The sequence below is a fragment of the Pseudorca crassidens genome, chromosome 9 (genome assembly GCF_039906515.1).
Source record: "Pseudorca crassidens isolate mPseCra1 chromosome 9, mPseCra1.hap1, whole genome shotgun sequence".
Lineage (NCBI taxonomy): Eukaryota > Metazoa > Chordata > Mammalia > Artiodactyla > Delphinidae > Pseudorca > Pseudorca crassidens.
In genome coordinates, this window is record NC_090304.1 from 98,369,278 (window position 1) to 98,388,164 (window position 18,887).

Consider the following 18,887-nt stretch of genomic DNA (forward strand, 5'->3'; position numbering starts at 1 on the left):
GACGAGGCACTGTGGTGCTTGGGTGGAGAACCCTGAGTCTTATCCTTGGACAGTGTATTGGGTGAAATTTGGAAAGGGGTGTTGTTATCAGAATCTGCAGTGCTTGCTTGATAAAGGAATTTGGACTGAATTCTGAAAGCCATGGGGAGCCATTGTAGGTTTTTGAGAAGGAAAATGAAATCAACAGGGCTAACCTTTAAGAAGTTGTTTCTGGTCTTAGTCACTTCTGGCCTTTTACTGTTGTGGGGATGATGTATATAATCTTGAATTCGTACATATGCAGACGAATGTGTAGAGCAGACTCCCAGGCGTGAACTTGGTGGGTCAGTGGGAGACAGTCAGACCATTCACACCTACCAAACTTGATACCTCTTGACCTTCACCACCCTGGATCAGCTCTACCCGTACGTAATCTTCCCCATTTCAGTTTCTGGTTGCTCAGGTGAAAAATTCCGAGTCATGACTGATTCCGTGTTGGTTTCATTCTTCACGTTCAGTCCATCAGGAAATCCCTGTGGCTGTACCTTCAGTATATACCCAGGATCCACTACTCAGCAACTATTTAACTCCAAGTCACTGCTGTCACTCACTAATCATCCAGCTGGTCTTTCTACTTCTACTCTTGTCCTTCTACAACTGATTCTCAGCAGGGCCGTATTGATCCTGTTAAAAACAGGTCAGATCATGTTGTTCTTCTGCTTTGAACCCTTTCAAGTGCATCATTACTTTTCTCAGATTAAATGCCAGCTACATTCCTCACCACAGGGCCTTTGCACTTGCTATTTTCCCCGGCTAGAATGCTTGTCCTAAAGATATATTTGTGGCTTGCTCCTTTACCTCATTCAAGTCTGCTCAAATAACATCTTCCAGATGGGGCCTATCCTAAGGATCTCATTAAAATTGCAATTACTCCTGTCATTCCCGGTCTGCTGTAGCCTGATCTGTTCTTTTTCTGCACAGCACTCATCACATCCTAATATACTCTTATTATGCTTATTATTTGTCTTTCTTCAATAGAATAAAACTACACGAGGGCATGGACTTTTTTTCAGTTTTGCACTGATATATCCCCAGTGACTAAAGCATTGAAATTGTAACTTTGCCAAAATTTCTATAGAAAGTGTCAAATTTTGTGTTCATTCTCAACAACATAGAATTATGCCTTTTTCCACAGCCAATGTGTTAGTATCTCAGTATAGTTGTATTTTTAAATCTTGTTTTATTTATGTATTTACTTACATGGCTGCACCAGGTCTTTGTTGAGGCTCGTGGGCTCCTTAGTTGTGGCATGCAAACTCTTAGTTGTGGCATGTAGGTGGGCTCTAGTTCCCTGACCAGGGGTCGAACCTGGGCCCCCTGCATTGGGAGCAACCACTGTGCCACCAGGTAAGTCCCTTGTTGTAGTTCTGATTTGCATTTTTCTTATTATGAATAAGTTTGAACATCCTTTAACCTAAGGGTCATTTTTACTTCTTTTTTGGGGCCATGTCTCTTCATGCCCTTTGCCCTTTTTCCATTAGATTGTTCATCTCTTTATTACTGATTTCCAGGAGCTCTTGATATATTTGAGATTGGTCCTTTGTGATATGAAAGAGCTTGTACGTGTATGTTCATTTATATTTATATTTTCCAGTTTGGCGTTGGTTTTTTGACTTTTACATGTAGTTTTAGTCCTCATTAAATGTAGTGGCTTCACAAGATGTGGATCCTGTCTGTACGTCTTTTAGCCGTCTCTTTGAAGAGGAATGTCTTTGAGTTCGTATTGCTTCCTTAGTAATTAAGGACAGTAAAGGATGGAGCAGAGAGGGGCCTTACAGCTGAGTATCTTCAGGCTCCAGTGGACTTCCTTTTTTTTTTTTTTTTGCGCTACGCGGGCCTCTCACTGCTGTGGCCTCTCCCGTCGCGGGGCACAGCCTCCGGACGCACAGGCTCAGCGGCCTTGGCTCACGGGCCCAGCCGCTCCGTGGCATGTGGGATCCTCCTGGACCAGGGTACGAACCCGTATCCCCTGCATCGGCAGGCGGACTGTCAACCACTGCGCCAACAGGGAAGCCCTGGACTTCGGTTTTGTAGAGGGCAGCTCTTTCTGACTCTCAGTATTTTCCTTGGGCAGAGGTTGTAGAGTCTTAGATTATAACCACACTCTCATCCGAGTACAACCTCTACCCAGGGAACACCATTAGAACTTTTTTTTTTTTAACTTTAAAGGGACAGATTGTTCTTTTTTCTGTTTAGAGAATCATATATTAAGAGGGCAAACCAGCAGGATTACTAAATAAAGAAGCTTCATGTTTGGGAATTTTTGTGTTGTACCTTCTGCCTCTGTGCAGACATGCAGATAGATATCCTAGGGGAAGGGGCTGCCTGTCTTATTGTAGATAATGACATGTCTGGTGTCAGGGAATTTCAGGCTATTTGAGGGATTTCTCCTAGGGTTCCCCATAATACGTGAGAGTGTAATGTAACCTCTCAGAGAATAAAGGCACACTTCGTTTAGCGATGCTTGGCGGCCTAGGAGCAGCAGGCTCTGAGAATAAAGGCACACTTCGTTCAGCGATGCTTGGCGGCCTAGGAGCAGCAGGGGTGAGGAAAACCAGTGATTTATGTTATCCAGAGCTGGAGATTGGCAAGACAGGACAGAGGATGAGCCATGGGGGCGGGTTCAAGGATGCCCTGAAAGACTGTAAGTGAGGTGGGTGAGGCCAAGTGAGGACCAATGACTGTGCTCAGAGACAGAGCAAGGCTTGGAACTTCCAAATGCGGGTAAAGAGAAGAGGAAGTCAGTGTCAGTGAGCATGGAAAGTGGGAGGCTAGCGATTGCCAAGTACAGGAATTTGTTAGGGGAGCAGCTCTCAGAAGGGAGAGGTTCAGATGTGGATTACGGAAGAGAATTGGGGTGAAAGCTGCAGCTCTTTCTGTTGCTAGCTGTCGCCTGCTTTGGGTTACGAAGGAATAGTAGAGGTGAGCTCCACCTCCATATCTGGGTGAAGGTCCCTTCCTCTCTGCCTTTTTAAAAATATCCAGCGTGTTTTAATTTGCATATCCTCTAGGGTAGAGGAAGTACTTTAATCAGTACTTCCAACTGTGGAAAAGAAGAGAACACGTCCTCCCCATCCCTCCCCTGCTCTGCACACAGAGCATCTCGCGGTGAACGTTAGTTTCTCTCATTGGGACAGGCTGGTTTCTCCATTGTCCTACCAAGACTCCAGATTGTAGGGCCAAAGTCAAGTCTTCCCCCTTTGCAAAAAGAGGCTCTTTTGTTTTCCTCTTTCTTGTCTCCCTTCTTTTCTTCTTCCTCCCTTCCTCCCTCCTTTCTTTTCTTTTCCTTCCCGTCCCTTCTGTCTTGGAACTTGCTCTTGACAATGCATCTTGGAAGGAATTTCCTATCATTGCCTCCATTATCCCGAGAGCCATTGTGTCTGTAGAACCGTACAGATGGTTTGTGTGAATTAATCATTAATGAGTGCTACTTCTCCTTGGGTCATCACTGCATCCTCACTGTGAAGCTCTCCTCCAAATTTTTCCAACTGTTTTTCCCTCTTGCTAAATGGTCCGCCTGGCCTTGGTGTTCTTGTGCAGGTTAGGAAACCTCGGGCAGGTTAGTTGTCCTCCCAGGCTGCTCTTAGGGCCCTTCTTAGGGGACACACCAGTGCAGAGATTCTTCTCTCAGGTAGTTTGATCTAATCACTCTGCAGTTTTTGGTTTGGAAGAGCTTTTGCAATATGTCCATGGATCCACGCAGCAAAGATCAATGCAGCAAGGAACTCTATAGGATAAAAAGAAATGTAAGGCATGGCCTTTGATGGAATCTATACTCTGTCTAGGAAGCTCAGACAGATACATTATGGTGAACGGTATAATATAGTGGGTAAGAAGGTCCATTGTATAAAGTGAGAAGACTGATTCCAAAATCCACTTAAGGCAATTCTCTCCCTTTTCTTGAACTCATAAAAAAGGCTTGGAATTGAGACGCATGGCTAGTGATGGGAGAAGGGCATGGGGGAAGGCTTCCTGGAAGAGGGGGACTTGCACTTGATCTCAGAAGACGAGTAGGATTTAGATGTGCAGATCAGAGTATATGCAGAGGGCATCCAGGTAGAGGGGGATAGTGTGGACAGAAGCACAGAGGGAGAGTGAGCCCTGCGTTTCTGAAGGACGTCAAGGGGATCAGTACACTTGCCTTTCACTTTTCCTTCTTTTCCCTCTCCTCTAGCCCCGCTGGAGCTTGCCTGGAGTGAAACCCAGGCTGTAAACAACAGTACCAGCAGAAAATACTTGACAAGTGGCAATTCCTTTCCCTCTCTGCTGAGCCAAGGAGCCGCCAAAGGGTTGTGTTTGCGGCACAGGGAGAGAGCATCACTTCTAGCTGCTGCCATGGTGACGCTGGGTTCTCATTGATGGTCTGCATGGCAGGACCTCTACACCTCCAACGACTCAATGTGGAGATGATGACAACCGCTTTTTTTTTTTCTTCCAGGGGAATCGATCCCTACGACAAGCCAAACACCATCTACGTTGAACGACACGAACCCTCTGGCTACTCCACAGTTTTCCGAAGTACAGACTTCTTCCAGTCCCGGGAGAACCTGGAGGTGATCCTGGAGGAAGTGAGGGACTTCCAGCTGCGGGACAAGTACATGTTTGCCACAAAGGTGGTGGTAAGTTCGAGGAGTAAACTGCTTTTGCGTGTCCGTTCTGAGGGTGGGTGTTCTGTGATCAGGCACGGAGGGTCCATGCAAGCAGGGACGGAATGCACGTGCCTGGGGGAGCTTGACTGCCGGTGCTGGATGTAGCTGGACACTCCCAAGGGACCTGGAAAGTTCTGGGAGGTCAAGGAGCAGAAAAGCTTAGACAACCACTCAGAGTGTCTCTGGGTGCTGGGAATTTGGTCCTTTCCTGGTCCAAGCATCCTTGACCAACACACACTTCTTTGAAATCCCGATGAAAAGAACACAGAAAGGAGGGGTGCGGCTAAGTGGCTTTTTTTTCTTTAATCCCACTCCCTGATTTCCCTGCAGCTCAGGCCCATTTCTTTGGGAGGTTTGGACACATGTTCATTTACATGGCTAGTAGAATGTGTAGTCATTGGCTAGTGGGAGTTAATGCTCTAAGAAAAGCAGTACTTAAGCTTCCAGCTGTCAGTAAGTAGCTTAAGTCTCAGGCTTTGGGAAAATCTTCTCCTTGATTTTGTGTGTTGGAGCCACACGCTGAAATGGAAGGCTTGCTCATTTAAAACCACAGTTGATTATTTAACAGGACTTGCCTTACAGCTGTATCAAGTTGCAACCATACTGCCCTTGTGTAAAGGAAAAAACCAGGCCTGGCCAAGAGTAGGTTGGGCTGCTCTTGCCGGGGGGTGCAAGCTTGCTTTCATAACGCGACCATTGCCTCCTTGACCTCAGGTCTGACGGAGGTCTCTGGGGCCTGGGCGGTTGCTCTTTTCTGTCGTTGTTAACCTTAGGGACTAAAACCAGATGTCATGTTTTCGTCCAGGTTCTCACTTATTTATATGTTGGTAGCTGGCCAGGCAGAAGCAGGTCAACCCGCTTGGTAGGATCCTAGGGTGGAGAGAGAACTTCCCCAAAAGGGAAAGCAGGGAGCGAGGTTGGAATCAGAAGAGAAGATGCGAGAGGCTAAAGGCCAGAGGGGTTCCCCATTACACACCTCGAAAAATGGTTTTTTTTGTTGTTGTTGTTTTGTTTTTGCGGTACGCGGGCCTCTCACTGTTGTGGCTCTCCCGTTGCGGAGCACAGGCTCTGGACGCTCAGGCTCAGCGGCCATGGCTCACGGGCCCAGCCGCTCCGCGGCATGTGGGATCTTCCCAGACCGGGGCACGAACCTGCGTCCCCTGCATCGGCAGGCGGACTCTCAACCCCTGCGCCACCAGGGAAGCCCTCGAAAAATGTTTTTTAAGACCACTAAACCATGACAAGTTTTCTTCTGTCAGACTGTTTGCCTCGAGTCACTCCCTGGATCATTTGCTTCCTGCCTTGCCTGTCTGTCTCTCTTACACACGTGCGTGCACACAGAACAGCCCAAGGACACAAGCATCCTTGAGTTGCTTCAAGCACAGGGATGTGCTGGGAGTGCAGAGGTGAGAGGTCAGGCCTGAGGACTGGTACCTTGTGACATCCAGTTGGGTGACCCCAAGTACCAATTGTGTTTACAACCTTGTCTCCAGTCCTCTGGTGCTCATAGGTCTTTTTTGTTTTAGTCTCTTGGGCCTGTGCTTTTTGTGATTTTAATTTCTCAATTTTAAGTCCCAGTGACTAATTCCCAGATTTCTTTTACTGACTGAGCTGGGAGGGTCTGAGGTGGAGAGCACTTGTGCATTCCCTCATCCTATTATTTCTAGATCTCACACCTGAGAATAAGTTATATCCCCTTTAGAGCTTTCTGTGCCTCTGTTCTGCCATCACAGCTATGTCTGTTGTGTAGACATAGCTGATTTTCAGAGTGCCGGTGGTAATTTCTTTACTATTCCTGGCCAGTGGTAGGATCAGGGGCTGTGTCTGTTTGATCATCACTGATGCAGTACCCAGTATCTTGCACATTGCTTGATACATAGCAGATGTACAGTGGAGTCGAATGAATCTTTGCCTGCCTAATTTAGAAAGATGAGGCTACTGGCGTTTTCTTTGGGGGGGGGGATGGGATTGGGGGATATTAAATTATTAGTTCTTTTATTGTCAACTCTCATCTCTGTGTGTGGCTTATTGATTTATATGGTATTGGTGGCAAAATTGTAGTTGTGTTGGCTTCTTGCTTCAGCACATGGATGGACCACCAGATTCCAAGGTCAGTGGTGTTAGCTAGAGGCTCCAGGTGAGATGAGCTAGGCCACCTCCTGGAAGTGGTGTCCTAGGGTCACCTGCAGCAGCAGCAGCAAGGGCCCTTGTTACAAATGCAGATGGCAGGGCCCAAATGCATTTTTTCCCCTGAGCATCCTAGGATGCCTAAGAGTCTGCAAAATTGGAGACATTCTTCCCTAAAGCCTTCTACATGCAGAAGCTTCCAATGCTAGTTATATTATCAAAGGCACGTTTCTCAATGGATGGGTTGATGAGAGGAGAAACACAACTGGCAGTGGATAATAAAATGGGTATTTTTCTCCTTAATACACTAGAGTCCTAAGCCATAAGGATAAACAACATTGGCCTTGGTTGGATAACCCTGTCAGTAGGAGTATTGAGGCCTGCAAGTGTCACTTCTTCTCTGGGGTGTGCCCAGCACTCTGGTTGCTGGTTTTGGGGAATTCTGAGTGACTTTAGTGTTAAATGGATTCAAATCAAATTAGGAAAGTCAAGGAACTCATTGTAAAAGGACAGAAAATTTGTTTTGGGCGATGAACTCTTTGGCTTTTTTCCGGCACCGTGAATGATTCCAGTTCTTTGCAGGTTAGTACTTTAGAACATGTCTGGGCAGCCATCTGGGTTCTGGACTGGAGCTGGTTTTCAAGTCTTCCTAACTCTCTGGGGCCCTTCTGACCTGGCTCTTACTTCACATGTGCTTTGTATCAGATGCCCTTCAATTTCCTTTTAACCCAAGTTTAATTTTTCTTCCTTGGTTTTTGACATGAAATTCACTTACATAGTCCACAGCATAGGGCCACCGTTAATGCAACAGGGAGGCACCTCTGCAAAGGGACCGACATCAGTTTGTGAACTTGGTGAGACGCAGCTGTGAGGTACTTCCTGGTGGATAACGGTAGTTGCCGAACAGTTGGAGGGAGGGGAGGGCTGGCTGCTACTCTCCAGCTGCACTCCCAGCCTCTCCTGAAAGCCAGGCTCAGACATTTCTTGCACAAACGCGCAGCAGTGAGCCAACACCCGATGCATGAGCTTGTTGGAGTCTCCTCTCTGTTCTTACAGATGATGCAGACACAGGGTTCTAGAGCAGGCTTGGCAAACCATGGTCCTTCACTTGTTTTTGTCAATGAAGTTTTATTGAAACACAGCCATGCTCATTTGCTATGTGTCACCTGTTGCTGCTTTCATGTTACAGTGGCAGAAATGAGTCATTTCCTAGAGGCAGGATGGCCCACAAAGTCTAAAGTATTTTTATACAGACCTTCACAGAAAAAGTTTGTCAACCGTTGTTTTAGAGGCAGGATTCTGTTCGCCTTTCACTTGGCATCAGGCAGCTAGACTCCTCCAATGCAAGAGCTTGATGAATCTGAGGCATCACCCCCAAGAGTTCAGGTGACAGGCCTCCCTAAATCGCTGTGCCCTGTTCATGCCAGGGTGTTACCTTTAGGATATTATGGCTAATTCAGACACCTTGCATTCTGCAGATTTCCCGAGAGAACTCATTTGGACTTTCACTGTTCTGACCAGCCAACCACTAATTTCACTATTGGAAACCAATTTCTAACCATCATTATGCTGATTTAAAGTCGCTAAGGCTGATAGAGATAATGGAAAAACTTAGTTATTGCCTCGGAACTATGGGCTTCTACACGGGAGGTTAGCTGGCCACGGTGGGGATGGGACTTTTAGGATAACTGACCAACATCTGACTCTTGACGAATTATTTTAATTATGACATCCCTTAAAGGTCTCCAAACATAGACCTAGGTATACGTACTCGCTGCTTATAACTCATACAACAATAAAGCTCAAATGTTTTTACGGATTAAAAATAAAACTATCCTACCAATGTGTTTAAAATTAATTTTTTGTAACACCAGTATTGAGATATAATTTGTACAGCATAAAATTCACCCTTGCAAAGTACACAATTCAGTGGTTTATTTCACGAGGTCACGTAACGCTCACCACCATCTAAATCCAGAACGTCGTGGTCACCCCCAAAGGAAACTTCGTACACAGTAGCAACACTTTCCACTCCCCTCTCCTCCCAGCCCCTTGCAACCAGGAATCTCCTTTCTGCCTTGTGGATTTGCCTGTTCTGGACATTTTATGTAAAGGGAGTCGTATGATTTGTGACCTTCCGTCACTGTTGTCTTTCGTAGTATCGTGTTTTCATGCGTGTTGAAGCAGGGATCATGGGATCACCGTAGTTTTACGTTCGCTGCTTCTTTCTCCTGCCAGATCAAATCTCTGGTTGAACCCCTCTGGCGAATTTTTGTTTTGAGTTATTGTACTTTTCAACCCAAGAATTTCTATTTGTTTCTTTTTTTAAAAAAAATAATTTCTGTTTCTTTATAGATATCCTCTATTTGGCGAGACAGTGTTCTCATACTTTCCTTTTTAATTCATGAGACATGATTTCCTTTAGTCCTTTGAATGCGTTTAGGATAGGGGATTGAAATTTCTTGGCCGATAAGTCCGATATCTGGCCTTCCTCAGGAACAGTTCCTGTTGACTGGTGTGTGTGTGTGTGTGTGTGTGTGTGTGTGTGTGTGTGTGGTGTGTATGGGTGATATGTTGCTGTTTGCTTGCCATTGTTTTGGTGGAAAACCAGACATTTTAAGTGATATAATGTGACAACTCCTCACATCAGAGTAACCCATTCCCAGGGGGAGCTTTTTGTTGCTTGAGTTTTTGCAAGCTTTTATTTCATTTTCAGGATTCTGAAAAAGTTGATTTTTGTTGGTATTATTGTTGCCTTTGTTTTGTGAGTTTCCTGCATTCATTTGGTAACGTCTGCATCCCTTGTTGGGTATGGCTAGTAAAGTACTGACCATTAGCGGTCAGCTAGTGACGGAACAGAGATTTCCTTATGCACTTTGAGCCATTCGTCTGGCAGCCTTTGCTGAGGGCCTCTGCGTGTGTGTTGGTGGCATGCCTTCTACAACTCTGCCTTAGCCTCTGCTTCTTGTTTGTGTAGAGACGCAAGGTTGTTAGCTGGCTGTGAGAGATTAGGCCCTTTCAGTTCTTTCCTGAGCATAGCACAGCCCTTTTGTGTGTGACCTTGTAAATGTCTTGGAATATTTCAGAGCTTATCAAAACCTCTTACGGACATCTTCTTCCCCAGTTTTTCCTTTTAGGCCTTTTAGTTCACCTTTTGCAGTTCCAAGCGATAATGTTTCTCCAGCAGCTGTGGTGTTAAAACATTTGCCACTTGTCACTGTTCCCCGTAAATGCCCTGGCTACAGGTCTGTGTGTACGGCGAGCTGAGTCATGTTATATAAAGAGAAGACCCGAGAATGCAGCTTTCAAGCGAGTCACCAGGCAGATCAGATCTGACAGTCCTCTGGCTGTGGGGCATTTGGGAAGCTCCAAACCTGTTCTGTCCTCTCCAGTGGCTGCTGGGCTGGTGGTTTTCACAGCTGTTGTAGCTGTGAAGCTGTGGGTTTCCCAGGCTACCACAGAGCTAGAGAGAAAAGGGATGGGATTAGAACAAGTTAAAACATCACCAAGTTAGCTCTTCTTGCCGGTCTTCAGTCGTTGTCTTGAATAAATGCTCCTTGAGTTTTTGCAAGCTTTTATTTTATTTTCAGGATTCTGAAAAAGTTGATTTTGAGAATTTTTGTCAGTGTTCTTGTTGTTTTCACAGATGAGTGGGTTTTTAGAGTTCCTCACTTTGCCGTTCCAGAAGTGCTTTCAATTAATATTAACTTTGCACACTTTTTATTATGGACGTTTTCACATCTACATAAAAGAATAGTTTGTACTGATATGACCTCCCCTTGTGCCTTCATTCAGTCTCAATATTATCTACGTTCGCTAATCTCTTTTCAGCTGTCTACGCACTACTTATTTTTTCTCCTGGACTGTTTTAAAGCAAATCCAGATATAGCATTTTATCCATAAATTGGGTATAAACAACATGAATGTGGATGGCATTTAGCCGAAACTTTGTTACTGCTTTGAAGGAGAAGGTGGCAGGGAATCTTCCAGCCCATTTCTATCATGATCTAATTTGTATGTGCAAAAGAAATTTGGATGTATCAGTTTGGCACTGTGTCTGGCTAGCAGACTAGAAATAAAAGCGGCGTAGCCAAGACGGAGGTTTATTTTTCCCTCCTCAGTGCCGCCGGAGGTAGGCGGTCTAGGGCTGGCATGTTGGTGCCCTGGTATTATTGGGGTCGCAGGCCTCTATCTTGCTGTTCTACCATCCAAACAAATGATTTCCATTCTCAAAGTTCCCTCATGGTCCACGACACGTGTACTAGCCTTCGAGTCTATTGGAGTTAAGAAGAATTAAGGACAGACAGAAAGGTCAAAATAGGACCCCTCCTAGCTGATTCAGTCTCTTTAAGCAGCTTTCCTTGAAACCCAACGCAATAGTCTGTTTACGTCTCATCGACTGGGAACTCAGTCGCATGACCACACAGAGTTGTACAAAAGGAAGAGAGTCTTAGTCTTTTACTCAGGTGGCCTTCAGGGTCCTTTTGCCAAGGATGAAAGGCATTAATGGATGCGGGGGTAAGCGTAGCAGTGTCTGTCTGTCTCTGAATATGCTCATAGGTGACTGCGCAGAACATTTCTGAAGGAATGGCCCAGAGCCCGTTACCAGTGAGCACTCGGGAGCAGAGCGGAAACAGATCTTCTGCATTTTACCTTATACCTGTCTGTATTGTGAGATGTTTTTCACGAGTATGTTTTACTTTTATAATAATGGTAAAGGAAAACCCAACATCAACAAAAACCCATCGTTTGTTAAGAAATCCATCTTACAATCAATGTGCCGTGGTTTCATTGTTCATACTTTTCCTGGTGGTGGTAAAATACCACAATAACTCGTCTGCAGATGCTTTAGGAATGAGCCTGATTATCCAGATTTAGGAATCTTTCTCTTGGAAGGAAGTGGGATGGATGTGTTTAGAGGTTTCTCATGACCTTAGTATTCTGTGATTTTTGCATTTATGCCTTGCTATCCATTCTCAATTCTCAAGCTTCCCAGCAGCCATCATTAAGAACACTTAACTAATGATGGGCCTGAATGTCACTGAGAAAGGTGGCTCCTTTCTCAGGTATAACTGCAATAGGAAGTGGTGACAGAACATAAAAGCATAAAAAATATGTGTTTCACTGATATCTGTGTATTTATATATATTCCTAAGGATTTATATAGGGTGACTTAAATCATCTGACCTTTATACATAGTTATAAAACTTTATTGACCTAAGGAGGGCTTTTGGAATTTATACATAGCAGTTTTACTGGGAACTCTTCTCTCATTCAGGTGATACATTTTGCGTTTTTAATCAGTCTATCATTTCTATAGCCCCATACTGAGGACAAGCTATTATGTGGTTTTCGGGCTGCCATTCTGAAAAGGCAGTCTTCTGTACTTCTCTGCCTGGCTTCTTTAAAACAGACGACTTTTAACCGGTGTTCAGTGGTGGCTTGAAAAAAAAAATGTGTGTGTGTGTACACACACATTCTGCTGCTCAAATGAATAGAAAATAACTTCATGTTCATCAGCCTGCTCTTCACAGTATTTATTAGACATGCGTGAGCATGTGTATTAGTAGTTGTTATATTACAGTTAAGAGAAATGGGCATCTTCCGTCCTCTATAGGAATTTAAAATCTATAATAAACAGTAGCAACATAGCCAAGGATAAGTGAAGCCTTCTGGCTGGGGATCCCGACATTCTAATCAGTTGGGTGATAGTCGTGCTTGCGAGGATGTCCGCACGAGGATGGACCTCCCTGTCTGTTTTCGTAGATGTGCCACATTTGCCTTCAGTTCCCGGTCACAGACTTGTAGAGCTGGAAAAAGCCACATAGATCCTTTACAGTGTTTCTTATCCTTTTTTGAATCATTGACCCTTTTGAGAACCTGGTGAGACGTTCTCCCTAGCAAAACGAGTGAGTACATCGACACAGAAAATTTGTATATATATTTCTGGGGTTCCTGGACCACTTAAACCCATACCCAAAGTCCTGATTCAAATCAGCTTCTCATTTTATAGATGAATAAACTAGGACCTAGAGAAATTTAGAGGTGGCTCCAAATCTAGTGCTTTTATATACATTTGCAAGCTTCCAGCTGTGGTTTAGTATCTCTAAAATGCAACGTGACGTGGTCAGCATCGTGTGGAGTGAGTGCGTCACGTGCGCGGTCAGCGTCATGTGACGTACTCTGTATGCTACCAAAGAAAGCATATTCTAGCAAAAGACCTTAATCACTGAGGAGTCTTAAAAGATTAAAAAGAGAATCAATGAAAATCCCTTCAACTCTTGGTACAAATTAAAGCCCTGTGACTCGGGATCCTAGCGATCTGCAGATACGAGTAGAAGGAGGAAGAGCGTAGTTTTTATGCGTATCAGGTGTGTGGCTGACCTCACCCAGGGGTGGTTTGGGGGCTGTGGGCTCCTCCGCCCCGCCTGTCTCGCCATCACACAATTCTCTCCCTTTTCACTCTCTGCTTAAGCTTTGGCGGCCACTGCCCCCTTCCCCAAGCTCAAGTTCTCCCATCATACCGTCGTCCTTCCTCTTCCTGTGGTATCTGGAGTATCTAATATTTATTGTAGACCAGGTATCTAGGATAAATTGGTACAGCCCAAGCTGCCCAGTGACAGCAAATGTTGCAGAAATGTGCATTTGCGGTCACACTCTCTATTTTGTGTTTTTAGTTGAATCAGAGGGGTCTGACTTTTCACTTTTCTCTTTTCGCTCATTTTGAGTGGCGATAATATAGTACAGTTGATTTTTTTTTTCCTCTTCCTTGGCAGCATCTCTTCGGCAGTCTGCAACCATCCTCTGTCCAGCTCTGGGTCTCCTTTGGCCGCAAGCCCATGCGAGCAGCCCAGTTTGTCACAAGAGATCCTATTAATGTGAGTGGGGTCCACGCCGGGGTGGGAAGGAGTGCCGTTGTCCTCGTGCACAGGTTAGAGGGAGGGTGATGGGGGGTGGATACCTGATGGAGTCTCCCTGAAGTCACTTTCTAGATCGGTCTCGAGAGAGAGAACCATTATGCTTTGGGCATCTTGGTCTGTTTTCTCCCTCTTCACTTTTTGAAGTGGAGCTGAATGGGAGCCTTAATTTGCTTTAAGTGGAGAAGGATTGGCAGAGAGGTTTGGAACCAGAGTCAATGGTCTCAGTGTGCTAGTGCTGAAGGAATGAGAGGTTAGTGACAGCAGTAGTTATTTATTAAGTACCTGCTGTGTTGCTCACAGATGGTGAGGTTCCAAAAGGGGATAGGATTTGAGTCTCACCCTTTTAGAAACAGATGGGTTGGAGAGCCTGAGAGCAGAGCAGAGGAAGAAACCATGTACAGTCAAAGGCTTGACTGTGCAGTACGTGTTAGAACATAGAGAGCGATAGGGAAAGTCAGTGTGGACCGGGTCATCAGAGACGTGACCACGGGGAGGAGGGGGCATTTGGAGGCCTTGATGCCCGGAGTTGGTGTGATGGAAGGTTAGTAGCTAAGAGGAGGGTGTGACGGAGAACATGCTTGTCTGTTCTTTGCTTTCTCTGGGCTCTGCCTTCCTATAGTCACCTTAGAGAAAATAAGAGGGAAGGAAATGCACATTAATCCATGTTGTACTTTGTACTAATGATAGGGAGACATTATTAACTAAAAGCGATTTCTGGGTCATGTTTGGAGTTCAGGGCCCATTCTTATTTTGTGTCCCACCTGCCAAGAAGGGGTTTGCTCCGGCCGTAAGGCAGCCTCAGGGTCTCCAAAGAGAGAGTCGGCCAAGCTTCTTTCCCAACGTGGGGAGGCTTTCCGTGGGCTCCGAGCCTGCAGTCCTCACTGGGACATTTGGAAGTCATTGCTTTAGTGTGCGCTGGGACAGTCCACAGGGCCTGTGTGGTTTTTTTGACTTCTGTCTTTTCTGACTTCTGATGCCAAAGGAATATTACATTGCGGACGCCTCCGAGGACCAGGTGTTTGTGTGTGTCAGTCACAATAACAACCGCACCAACCTGTACATCTCGGAGGCGGAGGGGCTGAAGTTCTCGCTGTCCTTGGAGAATGTGCTCTATTACAGCCCAGCAGGGGCAGGCAGTGACACCTTGGTGAGGTAAGGAGACCGGGAGGCCCTCCCTGCGTTCTTACACCCCCGCACGACCTCTGGATGGGTGGGTTTCAACATTAGCTGCACGTTTGGACTCACCTCGGCAGGGAGGTTTCAGAAACCCCGATTATGCCTGGCTCACCTTCCTAGAAATTATATTTTATCTGGTTTGGGGTGTGATGGGTGTGTGAGGATTTTCAGAAGCTCCCCAGGTGACGTTTATGTGATGCACAGGCTGAGCACCACTGCCTGGGTGACACTTAGGGTCACCGCCGCAGTGTCAGCCCCTCCTTTGGGTTCCCTTCATTCAGTTACCTGGTTTTGTGGTCTCAGAGCCAGTGGGAAAGAGCGCTTGCAAATCATCATCAACTCCAGACCAGCTGGTATATGTGGCCGCAAGGCCCTGCTTCTGTGTGACTCTGGTTAATTGACATCATTACTCTTTTTTTCAGTAACTGCAAGGTATTGTTCTGTGGTGTCTGTGGAAAGACACCAACATCACCGATCCTTTGTCAGTAAATCACATGCCTGGAGTTGTCCTGCAGTAACGGGTGTTCTCTGGGTCGTGGAGGAGTCCGGGGTTTGGGAGGGGTGGATGCCACGAATCCGTGGGGGCACTGGTGCCACAAGCCCATTTATTCTCATTTACTGGGTGACAAACCAGACTTGTGTGTGTCTGACTGTGATTACGTTTACTCTGTGCTCTTGGGAAGAGCCGTCCGGTGGAGCTGACTGACTGGTCTGCAGTGAGGTCTGGCCCAAAAGGCCGTGACCACCAGGTCAGAGGGCATGTCCTTGCTGCCCACTGTCCCTCTTCACGTTGCCAGTTCATTCAGTCATCAGTTCATTCAGCAAGTATGCTGCTGCCTGGTGCCTGGCGATGTTGCGTGTACAGCCATGAGATATTGTATCCAGCAAGGAAAACTCAGGACGAGGCCCTACATTCTATGGAGCTTTTGTTCTAACTGGGGGAAAACAGAATATAAACAAATATGTGATCTGCTGATAATGGTGAGCGCTGAGAAAAAAAATAAAGCGAGATAAGAGGACAGAGGGTTACGAGGGTATTACTTTATATTGGCTAGTCGTGGCAGGCTGTTTCACGAGGGTGACATTCCAGCAGGTGCCTGAATTACACGAGGAAGGGAGCTGGGCACATACCCCGGGGAAGAGCATTGCAGGCGGAGGGAACAGCAGGCACGGGGGTTCTGAGGTGGGACTTTGTTGGTTTAATTTAGGAGCAGTGAGGAGGCCAGGGTGGATCAAACAGCTGGTGGAGGGGAGAGAGCATCCCCAAGACACAGGAACCAAGAGAGCAGGGTTCAGGTTGTGTAGAGCCCTCAAGGGCGTAGAAAGAACTTTATCTTTTTCTTCTGTTCTTCTTTTTTGTGCGGTGTCCTAACCACTGGACCGCCAGGGAATTCCCTATTTTTTCTTCTAAGCACAATGGAGGGTTTTGACTGGAAGCTGGACATTATTTGGTTTAACCTGTTACGTTTTTTTTTTTTTTTTTTCCCCCGGTACGCGGGCCTCTCACTGTTGTGGCCTCTCCCATTGCGGAGCACAGGCTCTGGACGCGCAGGCCCAGCGGCCATGGCTCACGGGCCCAGCCGCTCCGCAGCATGTGGGATCTTCCCGGACCGGGGCACGAACCCGTGTCCCCAGCATCGGCAGGCGGACTCTCAACCACTGCGCTACCAGGGAAGCCCGGTGTTACGTTTTTTTGGACACCATTTTAAAAACTGTGAATTGCATTATGTAAAGAAAAGTGCATAAAACATAAATGGGTAGTGTTAATAAATAATTTTCAGTGAACGCTCACGTGACTTATCTTTTAAAGAAGCCATCCTGGATGCCGTGTGGAAATTAGACAGTGGACTTTCATGTGTCTGGTGGGGACATGAGTGGAAGCGGACTTTCATGTGTCGGGCGGGGGGGACGCCCAGCTGTGAGAGCACTGCCGGAAACCAGGCCAGTGGAGATGGAGGTTGGCTGGACCCCGGGGCGGTAGCAGTAGAGATGCTGGAAATGGTCAAATTCTGACCATTTGCTGATGGACTGGACATGGAGTATGAGAGGAGGAGGAGTCAGAGACCCACCACTGCTTGGCCGGGGTAGCTGCTGCAGTGATGGTTTCAGACTGACGGAGAGGGCTGGGCGAGGTGCAGGTGTGGGGAAAAGATCAAGAGTTCTGGTTTGGAGATGCCTATTAGATATCCAAGCAGAGAACTTCCTGTGTGGTCTCTGATATGCTTTTCTCCGCCCTGTTTCTTCTCCTTTGGAGGTGCTGTCATCTTTTACTCCTTACTTTTTTTTTCCCCTGTGTAGACGCGCAGGTTATTTATTTATTTATTTACTCCGGGTCCCTCCCCCCTCCCACAGGTTCCTTATTATTCAGTGTCTTATGTTGTGTTATAAACCATTCCTGCCCCGATTCATCCTCAGGTCGTTCTGGTCAGTCACGGCCCCTTCCGGCTGGTCCTGTGGCTTTTTTTTTTTTTTTTGATTTATTGAAGTGAAATTCTCATGATGTTAACCATTTTATTAATGTAATCAACTCAGTGGCACACAGCACATTCACAATGTTGTGCAACCACCAGCTTGATCTAATTCCCAAACATTTACATTTATATTTCCCCCCAAGAAAACCCCTTACCCGTTCAGCAGTTTCTCTCCACTCTCCCCTCCTCCAGCCCCTGGCAGCCACCAGGCTACTTTCTGTCGCTACGGAGTTGGCTGTTTCATATAGATGGAATCATGCCGTAACACCTGACCTTTGTGTCTGCCTTTGTGTCTGCTTCACTTTGTCATGTAACGTTTTCAGGGTTTATCCACGTGTAACACGTGTCAATCAAGACTTCATTTCTCTGTATGGGTGAGTAATAGTGTCCTTCCTTTTTTATAACTAAAATCATGAACCACTCTGTCTCTGGCCTTCTGCCGACTCTTTGTCTGTCACCTTTGAGAGCCTCCAGCTATGGGGCTGATGAGTCGGGGCTTGGCTTCTGCATTTGTCAGCCCTTCAGGATGGAGACGGCAGGGCAGGGCAGGGGCCCGAAGCTGCAGCGAGTGGCTCCCCAGGAAGCGGGAACCTCAGTGACGTGGCCACGCGACCACTGTGCACAGACAGACGGCCCTTTATGCAGTTACAGACATTCCTCCCCGACTGCCTGCCCTGCCTCACCGCTCGGTCCAGTTAGGAAAGTGAAAATAGATTTACGTCAAGATTCATAGACTGACATCCTCCTCGGCCTTCTTATTTTTTTTTCTTCAGATTTTATCTCGGGACTGGAGATGTTCAGATGTACTCAATTGAATGACCTTTGTCAGCTGCGTCTCCATCTCAGCACGATGACATGGGACGGGGTGAAGGAGCAGGTTATGTGGGCAGGCTGGCTTAACTTAAAAAACAGAAAACCACACCAAACCAAACGAGCTCTTCTTTGAGCTCAGTGGGAACGTGTGGTGCCGAGGACCTGGGTCTCTTTACTTAGAGACCGGGAGGAGGAATTCTCAGCAGGGGTGACCCTGACCTTGTGAGAGGTGCCACGTGGAGGCAGCGTCTAGATGGAGGGACAGACGTGGTGGGCCCACAGGGCATCTTGAGGATGTGCTGGGTTTGGGCTGAGGGTGGTTGAGGGGGACCTGGTGAGCTGCCTGGCGAGGGGAAGAGCAAGTGGTGAGAGCCAGGGAGAGAAAACGGAAGAAAACGGACTCTCCGGGGGAGATGCTTGGGTAAGTCAGGTAGTTGTAGTGTGCAAGGCATCAGAGCGGGAGATGACAGGGTGGACCGGGGCCTGGAGGAGCGTGGGACGTACAGAGGCTAGGCTTCTGCTTGGATTGAAAAAATAAAACACCAGGAGAGAGACCAGGGGGAGAAACAGGGCTCCTGAAAACAAGAGAAATTCAGACCTCCCAGATAAATTGAAAGAAGCCGATACGGGGACCTCACGATGCTAGGATCACAAGCAGCAGAGCCGAGGTGAATGGAGGGCAGGGGGGAGCA

The 18,887-nt window shown here is 46.7% G+C and overlaps 1 protein-coding gene across 3 annotated transcripts in view; it reads left to right on the plus strand.

Annotated features, from left to right (window-relative positions):
* The window catches only part of SORL1 (sortilin related receptor 1), a 258,666-nt gene that overhangs the window by 130,725 nt on the left and 109,054 nt on the right, over positions 1-18,887 (plus strand). For 2 of the 3 annotated variants that reach the window (XM_067751357.1, XM_067751356.1), the window contains exons 6-8: positions 4,478-4,658; positions 13,592-13,693; positions 14,718-14,887. In XM_067751357.1, coding sequence (XP_067607458.1) covers positions 4,478-4,658; positions 13,592-13,693; positions 14,718-14,887 — 453 coding nt within the window. Of the gene's footprint in view, positions 1-4,477; positions 4,659-13,591; positions 13,694-14,717; positions 14,888-18,887 lie in introns of those variants that run through there. The other variant, XM_067751358.1, reaches the window with a different exon arrangement.